The sequence below is a fragment of the Dermacentor andersoni genome, chromosome 1, assembly GCF_023375885.2.
Source record: "Dermacentor andersoni chromosome 1, qqDerAnde1_hic_scaffold, whole genome shotgun sequence".
In the NCBI taxonomy this organism is placed as follows: Eukaryota; Metazoa; Arthropoda; class Arachnida; order Ixodida; family Ixodidae; genus Dermacentor; species Dermacentor andersoni.
In genome coordinates this window covers 276,655,228-276,669,861 of record NC_092814.1, presented here as the reverse complement: position 1 = coordinate 276,669,861, position 14,634 = coordinate 276,655,228, and the positions used below count along the sequence as shown (strand labels likewise).

Here is a 14,634-nt window from a genome sequence, read left to right as displayed (position 1 = left end):
ATTTATGGATACCGTGCTCCGCGGACTCAAATGGGAAATTTGCATGTGCTATTTAGACGACGTCATTATCTACGGCCGGACATTTCACGAGCACAATCAGCGCCTGTCGATCGTTCTTGACTGTATCCAGCAAGCTGGCCTTATTTTAAACTCGAAGAAATGTCATTTCGGTGAGCGTCAAGCCCTCGTACTAGGCTTTCTGGTCGACAAAGACGGCATACGACCAGACCCTGACAAGATAACAGCGGTTCGCGACTTCCAACAGCCACAAACGGTGAAAGATCTGCGAAGCTTTTTGGGCCTCTGCTCATATTTCCGGCGCTTTATCAAGAATTTCGCACAGCTTGCCTCTCCCCTCACGTATATCCTTCACAAAGATACCCCATACTTGTGGACTGCTGACTGTGAGTCGGCGTTTCAACAGCTGAAATTTTTGTTGACTTCTGGACCGGTACTGCGGCATTTTGATCCGGAGGCGTCAACTGAGCTGCACACTGACGCCAGCGGTGCGGGTGTTGGCGCTGTGCTTGTTCAACTCTGCGATGGCCGTGAGCATGTAATTGCCTACGCTAGTCGGACACTTACAAAAGCGGAGACAAACTACACCGTTACTGAACTCGAGTGCCTAGCAGTCGTATTCGCCATTCAGAAGTTTCGTCCGTATATTACATGGCCGCGCATTCACGATAGTGACTGACCATCATTCACTCTGTTGGCTGGTTGGGCTGCGTGACCCGTCTGGTCGGTTGGCCCGCTGGGCTTTGCGCCTTCAAGAGTACAGCTTTTCCGTTAACTACAAGAGCGGGCGCTGTCACACGAATGCTGATTGCCTAGCCCGTCTCCCTTCGCCTCACACTAAAGCTGAGGATGATGACTTCGATGACTACCTAGTTTCCATCTCTTCCGACTTTCCAGACCTGCGTACCTTCGAGAGCGAGCAACGTTACGACCCTACCTTGAAATTCCTACGGGCAGCTGCACGTGAGCCAGCAGGAACAACACCGTTTACTTTTCGTAAGGGTTTGCTGTGCAAAAAAAATTACTCGGCGGATGGTCCCCCATTGCTTCTAGTTGTGCCCAAAAATCTGCGCCCTGCTGTCCTTCGTTCCATGCATGACGATATCACGTCCGGGCACCTTGCATTTGCACGCGCACTACACCGACTTAGACAGAGATTTTTCTGGCCCAAGCTCTGGAAAACAACGAAACAGTATGTCGCCAGCTGTACTGTTTGCCAGCGCCACAAGCAAACGACGACGACCCCAGCAGGCTATTTACAACCAGTTAGGCCACCGACGCTACCCTTTGAAAAAGTCGGCATCGACTTGCTTGGCCCGCTCCCAAAGACGTCAGCTGGCTACCGCTGGATTATTGTATGCGTAGACTATCTTACTCGCTACACGGAAACGGCGGCACTTCCATCCGCCACTGCAGCAGATGTTTCTTCATTTTTGTTGCACCACGTCATACTCCGTCACGGCGCTCCCCGGGTTGTCATCAGTGACCGTGGACGGCAATTCACCGCCGACGTCGTTGAAGAACTTTTACGGCTTTGTGGTTCTGCATATCGGCATTCCACTCCTTACCACCCGCAAACCAATGGCATCACGGAGCGGACGAATCGAACCCTTACCAACATGTTATCAATGTATGTCGCTGCTGACCACAAGAATTGGGACGCCGTCTTACCTTTTGTAACGTACGCGTACAATAGTGCCAAGCACGAAGTTACTGGATATGCGCCGTTCTTTCTGCTGTACGCACGCGCTCCCCAGAGCTTTCTGGACACTATTCTACCTTTATCGTGCCAAGAAGATATTTGCATCGCCCAAACTCTGTGTCGTGCTGAGGAAGCACGTCGACTGGCGCATCTTAGGACGTTGTCCTCACAAGGCAACAGCAAGATTCGCTATGATGCGCGGCATATCCCCGTCAGCTTTACTCCCAGTGATTATGTTTGGTTGTGGACACCTGTTCGCAAAAAGGGATTGTACCGCAAGTTTCTCGCCACTTACACGGGACCATTCGTTATACTCAGCCGCTTGAGTGATGTGAACTATGTCGTCGCCAAAGTGACGGCAAGTAATCGGCGTTCACGTGCGACGCAAGTTGTTCACGTGGCCAGACTCAAGCAGCACAATCACAGGTCCCTTTAACTCGCTCAGCGAGCTTCGTCTGCCCCCGGGGAAAATGTCGCAGCACTGCGCGACTAAGGCAGAGTAAGAAGAAGTAGGGTGCGCGCGTGATCTCGGGGTACTCTGCGCCGGCTGGGCCTAGCCTGTAGCTTCCATCTCGGATATCGTTTCACCCTGTAAATAAACATCATTCGTAACACTATTAAACTGGGAAGGCTTAGGAGTAAGGACCAACGGCGAATATCTCAGCAACCTTCAATTTGCAGATGACATTGTCATTTTCAGCAACACTGGGGACGGGTTACAACAAAGGATTGAGGACCTTAACAGAGAGAGTATGAGAGTGGGGTTGAAGATTAATATGGAGAGGAAAAACATAATGATCAATAACCGGGCAAGGGAAGAAGAGTTCAGGATCGCCAGTCAGCCTCTATAGTCTGTGAAGGAGTACGTTTACCTAGGTCAATTATTCACAGGGGACCCTGATCATGAGAAGGAAATTTACAGAAGTATAAAAATGGGTTGGAGCGCATTCGGCAGACATTGTCAGATCCTGATTGGAAGCTAAGCATTATCATTAAAAAGAAAGGTGTACAATCAGTGCATTCTACCGGTGCGGACATATGGGGCAGAAACTTGGAGACTGACAACGAAACTCGAAAACAAGTTAAGGACCGCGCAATGAGCAATGCTAGGAAGAAAGTTACGCGTAACGTTAAGAGATAGGAGAAGAGTGGTGTGGATTAGAGAGCAAACAGGCATAGCCGGCATTCTAATTGACATTAAGATAAAGAAATGGAGCTCATCAGGGCATGTAATGCGTAGATTAGATAACCGGTGGACAATTAGGGTTACGGAATGGGCGCCAAGAGAAGGGAAGCCTATTCGAGGACGGCAAAAGACTAGGTGGGGTGATGAAATTAAGAAATTCGCATGCGCTAGCTGGAATTGGTTGGCGCACGACAGGGGTAATTGAAGATCGCAGGGAGAGGCCTTCGGCCTGCAGCGAACATAAAATAGGCTGATGATGATGATGATAATGATGACGTCCAGGAATTCTAGACATTGTCCCTTCGGCCATCAGTCGAACTTGATTGCAGTGTAATAGCGAAGCCCAATGGCTAGCATTAAAAAATAAAGAGATGTCGAAAGATCGACCGAATTTTAACAATTTTCAGTTGGCAATATCGAGAGAGTACTCCTTTCTAGTAACATGCGCATTTACGGCACATAGCCGTAATTTCCCTGCTGCGTTATAGCAGTGTTCCAGTAGTGATTAAAACAGTACTATAAACACTCCTCTCTTTAATGAAATATGGCCCTGAGGGTACGATAAGTGAATAAATAAATAAATAAGTGTTTGAGTGTCAATAAAGCTAAATTATTCATAACTGACTTAGGCAGTGCGGCAGGACGAGGCACTGAGTATATTTCTTGCCAGATTTTGTGCGTCGCAGAGACTAGTAACGGCGCCATTAAATAAATAAAAATATGACAGACGATTGACACACAATACAGATAAAGAAGACCGATGAATACAAAACTGAAATATTACCAACAAATCCCACTGAAGAAAACAGCAGTAATAAAGAGAGACAGAGTGCACGAACGGGGAGTCAGGGAAACTGTCATCGCACTAGTGCGCGACGCAGGCAAATACGCCCACTAAACATAAATAGAGTAGCGTGAAAGGGAAATATTGTCATCTGCTCAAATGTAGCACGATGCCACATAGAAAACGCCGGCCGGTTTGTAAGAAAGAAAGCTTTGCAGTTCAAGAAAAATGCGGCCTGGTCCGGGGATCGAAGCCGGGACGAGCGCGTTTCCAGTACCCCGGTCGCTTTAGCACATGAGCTAACCTTCGAGCTATACAGCCCGTGGACAACAATCTGAAATGCGTAAGCATTTCTATGCCTAAGAAACGAGGAAACCCGTCCGTTCGTCTGTCTGTCGGGTAAGACGATCGTTTTCACGACAGGGCCCGAAGCAGCGAGCGAATTGACCTTAGTGCTCCCTCTCGCTTCAGCGAAAACTAAGCAGCAAGAACACAGCGCACACGAAGCTATCAGCACTCGCCGTACTCTGTCTGCATCGCAGATCGCTTTCAAGGTAGGGCCCGCGCAACCGCGCCATACGCAGCCGCCGCCGGAGTACGCTTGATGACGGTTGATAGTGGTTCGACGCGGATGGATAAGGCGATACGGAGCGATAACAGCTTATAGTGATCGGAACGCCATCAGCATACCTGGCGCCGCCACCTGCAGTAGTTTGCTTGCGTCATCGATTCACTTTAATGGCGCCGTCGTCCGCAGCAGTTCGTGTCGCCACAGTGCTGTTGTTTCATACTGGTCGGATCAAGTTTCATCACATCGATAATGACAACCGGGCTGCGTGAAGATGAGCAAGGGGCACAATGCTTACGCATACTTAGATAACTCACACAGTAGTTTCTGCGTGATTTTTTTTCCCTTATGAACCTTCCTCTACGCGGAACTGATTTTTCATGAGCGCGTCAACAGGTCTCCCGAATTTTTTTTATACGTGTAGTGTACAAAAAGAAAAAAAAAATCTTTTTAGCTATTTCCTTCTTGAAGGACAACTGACGTTGAATTCTACGCATGGTGTTTCAAACCGTTTCGCTCGTAGGCACTGGCACTACTAGTGGAGTGTTCGCGCGACAGATAAAAACGAGACAAAGCGTCGTCTTGGCGGTCGGGGAGAATAATGATTGCACGCGGAGTTCCCGTGAACGATGCTTCGTCACGGCTGTGTGCCGATGGCGAACACCCGTTATAAATGAAGGCACTTTCTGGCAGTGAAGTCGCTATCTCCTTCGGCCTTCAGCGTGCTCGCCGCGTTACGAGCGCGTCGAGCATGGGCCTATACCAGCGTCCGACTATGCCGAATGCGTCGCCTTGGAGGCGATGTTCCTGTTTTTCGCGCTGCCAGCGCAACGAAAGACAGCGTCAACGATGAGGAAATATCATTTGTAAATGTTTAGCTTTTTTTTTCCTCATGTCTTTGCAATGGAAACAGTCGATTCGAGTTGGCAACGAACAACAGTCTTTGTTCGGTAGCTGATATCTAACTGAGCTGGCGTTCAGGGCTAGTTGTTGATAAGTTTATCTCAAGGAATGCAGCGCAAAAGCGTTCTCTCTCCTGTGCGTGCCTCTGCTTGCACTGTGTTCTTTCGGATGACGCTGGTACCTATAATCTACGAACAGCCTTAAAAGGACCTCTTTTTTGGTGCTAACAGTGTGCCAGTGCGTAAAGACTACAACTTAGAGGAGAAAATAATTTTGAGCGCGACGGACAGAGAAGTCTCACTTAGGTGTCGCCTTAGGTGTCTTCAATGGCAATCGTTGCCATTGAAGATTTTATGCAACTTTAAATTTCTCTATGCGAATTGATATACCGCCACGGATGATGCGCCAAAATTTTGTGAAGGTAAATAATAGTATAAAGACTTCAGTAGGAGTCTTCTGGCAATAAGAACACCATTCAGCAAAGGAAAAGAATATTCGGGGGTTCTACGTGCCAAAACCACGATATGATTATGAGGCACACTGTAGTGGAGACTCCAAATTAATTGTGATCATCTGGCGCTGCTTAACTTGTATACAAATCTAAGTAAAGAAGCGTTTCGCATTTTGCCCCCAATGAAACGCGCCGGCCGCGTTCGGAATTTGCGTTGCTCCGCGGTCAGCAGCTCAACATCAGAGCCATTAAGCTACCACGGCGGATACAGCAAAGCGAGTGAAAAACGTTAAATGCTATAGAGAAAGAGCCCAGTATGAAGGATAAAAAATTATATAGCAGGCACCGGTAAGCAAGTAAACACAAAATTAATTCAGGGTGTTGCTTTTCATAGGTCAATAAAGCGACAGTTCTATATCCATTTGGACATCAACGCAGGAAGATAACTAGCTAACATTAAGGAAGGCCTCGCGACTAGCTTACTGTGAAGAAAAGCTTCCCATTAAGATGAGGCAGTACACACCGTACCAGTCGGCTATGGGCACATGCTTATAGCGTGTGCCCCAACATGATTGATTGCATTGCTCTTAATAACGACAAGTATTTACGGAGGTCCTTTGTTGTGCACTTCAAAACAATCGTGGGTGAGATATGCACTACAAAGCACTATAGCTGGCTCTTGTGAGCGATATAATTACACTTGGTAAGTATAGCGGTACACATAACTGTCGTGATTTTTGATTCAATGCATTTCTTCGCGAATATTAAGAAGAAACCAGTTGGGGAATTACCTCGAGCCATTGCTGCAAGGCCAGACGCTCAACCGGCTCGAAGGTTAAAATAAAACGGAACACGTTCCTTCCATGTTATGCGAACGCATGCGAAACTCGAGACAGACGTGAAGCCAACAGCCTCGTAGCCAATCACCACAACACCAAGGCAAAATCTTTCAACTATGTGGGTAATCTAGGAAGGTTCCGTGGAATCGTCGAATTGACGACGCCAGATGATGACGACAGGCGTAGCGCTGCAGCCAAATTGAGCCTGCCCGCCCAGCTGTAAGCGAGGAGCCCCTCGCGACGGCCTCGCAATGTCAAGTTCAACTGCCCATTACATAGCTTCGAAGCGCGCGCGCAGGCGCGCGCGTCCAACGCAAGGCAAGAAACAAAACACAGAATCCCTGCCAGCGCTTGCAGCCTTCCTGCGCTTTTCCTCGTGTGCGGCTGCGTTAAGGGATGGGAAGCACGGATCGCAGATGAAGCGCAGACGTGCGTGCGTGCGTACTGCACGGCGTGCGACGCGGCGCGGACGGCCCCGGGCATGGGGGCGGCACCAGAGGCCTGGTCTCGATGCCGGGCCCACCGCGGGGTCGTGCCGTGAGGTCGCTCACTCACCGCCAGAGCCTGCAGGGCGACGATCCAGTTGATCCAAGCCCTCCTGGCTATCGGCATACTGGCGACTGATGTTTCAGCGTCCGCTGAGGCGCACAAGAGGCAACAGCAAACCGGTTCCTTTTCTATCGACGCTTGTTGTCCTTCTGCCGCCGCCGTTCACGTCACGGCCGCGCGCACTCCTTTCTCTCCGGCCGGCCGGCGGCGGCTAGCAGGAAGGACGGACCGACGGGGTCCAGCATCGCCGCCGTAATGCCACCACCTGCCTCCCTCCTACCAGCACCTACTCGTGGACGAGCACCGATTCGGCCAGCCACGCCAGGTCAATCGAGGAGGCTTAACCACACCGGGGGGAGGGGGGCAGGCTGGCTCGTGCAATGCGGCCTCTGCGTTTGATAAATGGATGAGCGCAACTATAGAGAGCGAGAAAGAGAATGTTCCTTATTGATTAAGTTAGGTCCTAATACCACAAAAAGAAGGTGCCTCATGTCTAACGACGTTCCATTCTGTAGCCGGCCTCCACAGAACCACAGCGCAGGAAGAATGACATACGGAAACGGAGGAAAAGACAAACTAAGGCGCAGTTTGTCCTTTCTTTCCTTGTGGATGCTGTTCTTTTGTGCTTGTGATTTCGAGTGTGAGCATTAAGCAGCGCGAGAGATTGCATTTATTGTCTATGAAGGAGTAGTTCTGGCCACGTTGATCAATACTCGAATAAAGGTATCTTTCGGCGGGAGTGCGGCAAATGCTTTTTTCATGAAACCGCATTTTATACTCATTGTGGCCGCTCAAATATCACCAAGGTATATTGCATAACGATGAGCACAATGATGGTCCGCTTTCTCGACTTTCAAGAAAGAAGCGATAAAATCCTCCTATATTGAGCGGTACAGGCTGTATCATGTTGTTTTCAGGTACTCGTATCTCCTTAATGCTTCCTCCAGTAACGACGCATTGTCTAGTCCTGGAAATGATTGCGCTTGAGCAGGCAATTTCCGTATGCACTTCGGGGTGCCCGTTCTGGATTTCGCTTGCCCGCTTAGCTCTGAAATTGCCATTGAATACGTTGTAAAAAAGGCAATGACAGAAAATTCTCACCTCGAACATCATCGTTATCACGACGTCACAAGAATTCTCCCAACAATATCACGCGGACAACGTTCTCTTTGTCTTTGCACCTTTCCCTTTCCAAATGGAGGCTTTCTAGATGAGGTGCTGGCTGCGCTTTGTACTTCTTTCCTTCGGTAGACTGCTATCTTCATTGCTGCAATGACGTGGAAGCCACGTGACGAAAAGTAAAAAAATGGTGGACACGGCTAGATGCCTCATTGATCGTATCGCAACTTGTCCTGTGTCTCCCTGAAAATATCTGGTAACGCCTACTACAAGCAAGAAAACTCTCCCCCACCCACCGTGGTTGCTTAGTGGCTATGGTGTTAGGCTGCTGAGCACGAGGTCGCGGGATCGAATCCCGGCCACGGCGGCCGCATTTCGATGGGGGCGAAATGCGAAAACACCCGTGTACTTAGATTTAGGTGCACGTTAAAGAACCCCAGGTGGTCAAAATTTCCGGAGTCCTCCACTACGGCGTGCCTCATAATCAGAAAGTGGTTTTGGCACGTAAAACCCAATAATTTAATTTAACACTCTCCCATGTACTAGGCGATCTAGATTTACGACGAGGCTTTTTACGCGGCGATGCACCACTACTTTTTCGCCTGTGGCGGAAAGTGGCATTCACAAATTCCCATTAATTCCTTATTGGAGTAGGTAACGCTAATGTACGAGAAAGCTGTTACCAAGTGTTCTGAGCATATCATATGCATGTGCCCAGGACTCTTCGTCAGTTGCCTCACACTTTGCGCCTCGTTACACCATTTGATCGTTCTCTGAAGAACATATCGTTCGACCATGGGCGAGCCCTTTACGTGGTGGACTGCCCTGAGTGACCAGCTGCTGAAAATCGTGTGTGCGCCCACTCATTGTCTTTTACATTAAGAAGGCTTCAGAAAGTGCTGCAGCTTGCCAACGTCCGCGTCTCCCTCGCCTATATAGCACTAACGCAAATGTCGGCAACCGACTCGAACACAAACGAAACTCATGCCTCTGTCAGCACAACGAACGCCAAGTGAAAACAATCGTTCTCTTTGAGCATGAACTCACCTTCCCTCAGTGTAGGCCAGTAGTCCAGATATTCGCATTGTCGACCGTTATTGTGTTTTGTTCTTTCTTATCTCTGTTTTACATCTCCATATGTTTTTGAACTCCGTGAAGGGCTGAGGAAGCGCAAGGAGGTTTAGCTCCAGGACCTTCCTCCAGGGGCTGCATTTACGCTAGCTTTGACCACCTTCCGACCACAATGACTGCAATGGTACGCGCTCCTCGACGTCTGTACACCCGTCCTACCACAGCTCTAACAAAGGAGTGTATGGGACGCACATCTCATGGGCGGGCTACGGACTACATTAAGCCCGTGTTCGGCACCTTCGTGCAGCAGATATAGGGCATGGTGGTGTGGGGTGTGCCTGTGTAATGTTTAGACAGATATTTAGATGCGAGAATAATAGGGTGTGCGGAGATTCCAGTAGTAAGTGGGATATTTTTATGCGCAGACTTGTCGTTGCACGGGCTCTTGGTTTATGGGTGCTTGGTTTACGGATGGTGTCTGCATGCTCAGTTATTCTTTCATAGTCAGCGAAAGTTCAATGCACAAATGATCAAAATGCTATGGAGAAGGAGTAAACACGCAATGTATGCATATGAACAGCAAAAGTAGACAGGTCGGCGAATTCAACTGTACAGGCTTACTATCTTCGGCATTTTAAATGGCCCAGATGTGTGCTTTTCTTCAAATAAGTTCTCCTGTCTCTCCAGACAGTTGAATGGGAAATGTGCGGCACGTAAGAAAGAACAATTCTGATAATATATAAAGGCTAATTTAGGTGCGTTTGGTTTATTTTTCTGCCTTTTATTTTGGCAGAAAAGTCGTATCTGTAGTCATGGAGTTTTATCATTTAGCCATTTATTTAATAGGTACTGTGCGTACGACTTTTAAGTTTGAGACGAGACCTATTTTTCATCGGAGTATATATCATCTACGAGTGCACCAATCGATCGCGTTGAGATGCATACACATGTACTCGTTATAATGATGACCCAATGCACCATGTTTGAATGTGGTAAGATGCTGATTATTGTTAATTTGAGCATCTTCACCCTACCAAAGCGGGCACCATCTAACTAGCAACTAAAGCTTGCGCCCAAAATCAAAGCACCCCTAGATTAAGTAATTCAGGTAACATAAGAAATACCTAAATTCCACATTTAGGCGTTTAAGAGGCAGTCCCGTAGTTTTTGTCAGGGGTGAGATTGGTAGAGATTAATGCTGCTGTTAAATTTGATAGCCATATTTTTAAAAGGCACTTGTTGCAGCCTAACAGACATCTAGTGCGGCTATGATAATCCTGCTTATTGTTGCCTCGTTTCCTCGGCACACAAAGAAGCCGCCAGAAATGAAAGCTATACCCTGAAGCTTCATGCTATATAATGTCGAACACGGGGCTCACGAAGTGTGGGCAGCTCTGCCCTCCTCAGCGTTGTCGTCATTGGTGTTCCAACATCATCGGACGAGATACCACTGGTCCTCTGAGGATCCTCGCCTACATTTCTTTCAGGTGTCTAGACGTGCAACGACCTTCCCTACTACATCTTGGAATATCACGGCCACACTATCAAAGTTTCGTTAACGCTTCCTCTTTTTTTTTAATTTTTTTGAATATGCAACGTTACAAAATTAGCAGCCTCGGGTGATTGCTACCCTTCTCACGACAACCATGCCCTTAAGGACAACGTGGTGGCCGAATGCCGCACAGCATAGATCTTCCATGCAAGCCGACTAATTGTCTGCTTGGCAGAACGTTGTTTGAGTATCTCTTGCCATTTTTGTGAAATTATACGTGTACCTCTGAGGCGTCCCTTTGTCCGTCGGAGATGGACGTGGACCACCTCGGACGTCTGCCAGATTCGGCAACGTCAAGGTGGCCGCGTCAAGAAAGCGGACTGGCCCTCACAGCGACTCTGACAGCGAGGACACCCGCACCTATTCACTGAGCAGCGAGGAGCCCTCCGACGATGACTTCAAACTTGTTGTGAGCCATAAGGCGAAGACAGACGTAACACCCGGACCTCTTCGTCATCGAGCACAATGAATGAAATGCCACAACGGAGGCCTGTGACCAGCACCATCCTTTTCGTTCCTGCTGTACTCGACGGGAACATGAAACGCCTCAACAGGCAAACTCTATCCTTTGTACTGGAAGGATTGATACCGAATGAAATTCCTGACATCAGAGTGAATACACGTAAGAACGTGCTGGCTATTGATGTCACGCAAGCGGCAGCGTTTGAATACCCTGCGCACCGTCACCGACCTGGACGGAATGAAGGTCCGTTCCCACATCCCGCTGGGTGCTGACGTCGTCACCGGTGTCATCTACGACGTAGATTCCACAATTCCCAACTCCGACTTGGAAGTTCTTGTCAAGCCAGCCAGTGAAGCTACTGTCATCGCGAGTGTTGCCCGCCTGGGCAACTCACGTTGTCTGAAGATAGTATTCAAAGGAGACCCTCTACATTCATATGTAAAGGTGGGCCATTTTCAGCATCCTGTAGGACCTTTTGTACCGAAGCCACTACAATGCCTCAACTGCATGAAGCTCAGTTTCGTGAGAAATGTATGCAAGAATACTGCAGTGTGTTCGCGCTGCGCTGAAACCCACTCCGCGGATGATTGCATGGCAACTGTTTTTAAATGGTCGAATTGTTATGGGTCCCATGAAGCTTTGTCAAAGGATTGTCCAAACATTAAAAATGAGTTGGCTGTCCTAAAACAATAGGCGAGATACCATTCGTCTCAATGGGAGGCTGCCAAAACCATCAAAAGCCGGCGATATAGTCGCCGACGTTAGTTAAAGAAAATTGGTGCCTCTACCGCGTCCGTCACATGCACTGCTACTCTACCTTCCTTGCCGCCTAGACCAGTCGCGGCTGATAGGAACCAGAATGCTGAAAAATGCAAGGCTGCTGCTTATGCAGCTTGGCCAAGGTTGTCAAAGCCACAGCCACCTGCAAATTCGCAGTGCACATCGGCAACCTTAAATTCTGAATTTCCACCAATAAATTACCGGAAGAGGACAAATGTTTCAATCACTGACGAATGCCATTCGCGTGCTCCTCGGCAAGCTAAAAACGTCGTCAGCTCAGAGTGCACTTTAGGTACTGAATGCTCAAAGTCCAGTAATCGCAAGCCTTGAGTAGACACCATGACTCATCCAATACATTCATTTCGCTCTGAGGTCAGACCAGCTTCGATTTTACAGTGGAACGCCAGAGGATTGAGGTCCCGCATCTCATGATTCCGTCAATATATTTTCATCAATGGGATTGCCCTAATCGTTATTTGCGAACCCAACGCACTTACTCCCATCAAATTGTCAGGGTACGAACAATTTCTTTCGGCAACGTGCGAAGAGCGCAGTAAAGATGTGTACATCCGCACGGATTTTACGTATGCCCACCATGCAGTACAACCACATGATAGCAGTAAATATGTCTGCCTACGTGTAAGAAAGAAGCAAGTGTCATTCACCGTCACTGGTGTCTAGATATCCCCATGAGGTCGCTTTGAATGCGACAGACTTCGAGACATACTGCTGCAGACCAGTGGTCCTTGGATTTGAGCAGGAGATTTCAACGCCCATCATTTACCGTGGGGTAGCTCGGCAATTAATTCCAGAGGCAGGGATCTAGTGTCGTTCACCTGTGATCCCGACCATTATGTCATGAATGATCGCAGTCCTATATCCCAGCGAGTTCTCAAGTACAGCAGTTGCCTGGATTTGAGTTAGGTGTCATGATGCTTCAGTTCGCAAGTTGAGTGGTTTTCAGAAATAGAAAGACATGGAAGTGACCGTGTCCCTACATATTTGCGGATCAGGGGGCTAAACAGTTCTACCTCGTCGAATGCAGTAAGAATCGACTCGAGTAAATCTAAGCTACACATGGAAAATGCATGCAGAGAAGACCTTCGCCGCAGCCTGGAGGATACAATCACAGAGGCAATGAGGGAAGCTTCATGCCTGCTAACGTTGACAGCGAGCCGTTCCCAATTTGACGTAGAAATGGAGACGCTAACCGCACTTCGACGACGAACTGAAAAAAGATACAGGTGCACGAAGGCAGTTTGTGACCTGAAAATGGCACGGAGAACACAAAAGAGAATCACGCGCCGTTTGGACAATTTGCAGGAACAACGCTGGAATTCTATTTGTGAATCATTGGACCCTCGCAAACATCTTCATAGATCTGGAGGACTGTTCGTGGCCTGCGCTCGTCTACGCAACAGTGACATCCTTTCATGACCTTAGCCCTACATCACTTCCAGAGACAACTTGAGGTGATGAGTGATTTTCGGGCGCTGGTCGCTGGCGTGTGTGTCAACCCCAACGCCAAAGACGTGAGTGTCGTCCCTGTGTCTCGCGTCCCAGAAATGGAAATTCCACGTACTATGGAAGAACTGGACGCCTATCTGGCTGCTTGTCGACGCTCATCTTCTCTAGAGCCCGAGCCCGACGGCGTCACCTATGCATCACTAATGTTGCATCCCCTATGCAGCTCTTGCCCATCTTGGACAAGTTGCCAGGCAAGAGCTGCTGTTAAATTACTACAACCGCTCATGGCATGAAGGCATCTTTCCTCAGCAATGGAAGATTAGTAGGCTCGTACTGCTACTCAAACAAGGAAAGTCGGCTTTCGACCTGACGTCATATCGCCCTATTGCCCTGGTAAGCGTCACAGAGAAAGTAATGGAAAAGATGATTCTTAGACGCCCGGATGGCATCGTGAACGCCACAATGTGTACCCTGACTCAATGACAGGCTTTCGGCGAGGCAGGTCACCAATAGACAATGTTATTGACCTCACAACATTCGTACAAAAACAAAAATGCCTCAATCGAATGTCAGTGGCGCTCTTTCTTGATGTGAAAGGAGCGTGCGACAATGTTACACATGAAGCGATCCTCGAGTCATTGGAGGCTGTTGGAATTGGTGGCCGAACGTTTCTGTGGATCCGCGACTATTTGATCCGAAAGTCCTTCTTTGTGCTGACCAAAGATGGCCCGACTGCAGACTATTTTACACACGGTGGCGTCCCACAGGGCGGTGTATTGAGCCCTATTTTCTTTATCTAGCTATGGTCGGCCTTGCTGAAATGTTACCAAAGACAATTCACATGTCAATGTACGCTGATGATATTTGTCTTTAGTCTTCTGCGGTGACTCTTCTTCAAGTGCGTGCAAGAATTCATTGTTTCTGGGCTTTTTACGGCACAGCTTGCCGGTTTTGGCGAACAGATGTAAAACAAACATTCGTACCATCGAAAGTTTGCAAGGCCGGGCTCTACACCCTTTGCACAGTAACGTTTAAGTTTTCCTTTAGTTCGAAGTAGCCTACAACATATAGTTTACTAGGTTACTAAAACAACTTGATATTTGTGGTTTTGTTAATTTAGGTCGCGGCTAGAAGTCACATGTGTCGAAGCAGCTATTTGAAATATTACTCCAACGCCACATG

General features: G+C 48.3%; 1 protein-coding gene across 1 annotated transcript in view; it reads right to left on the bottom strand.

Annotated features, from left to right (window-relative positions):
* LOC126548181 (uncharacterized) overlaps positions 1 to 7,374 on the bottom strand; it is a 146,704-nt gene extending 139,330 nt beyond the window's left edge. The window contains exon 1 of the mRNA XM_050196318.2: positions 7,007 to 7,374. Coding sequence (XP_050052275.1) covers positions 7,007 to 7,063 — 57 coding nt within the window. The 5' untranslated portion in view covers positions 7,064 to 7,374. The remainder of the gene's footprint in view (positions 1 to 7,006) is intronic.
* Between the last annotated feature and the right edge of the window lie 7,260 nt (positions 7,375 to 14,634).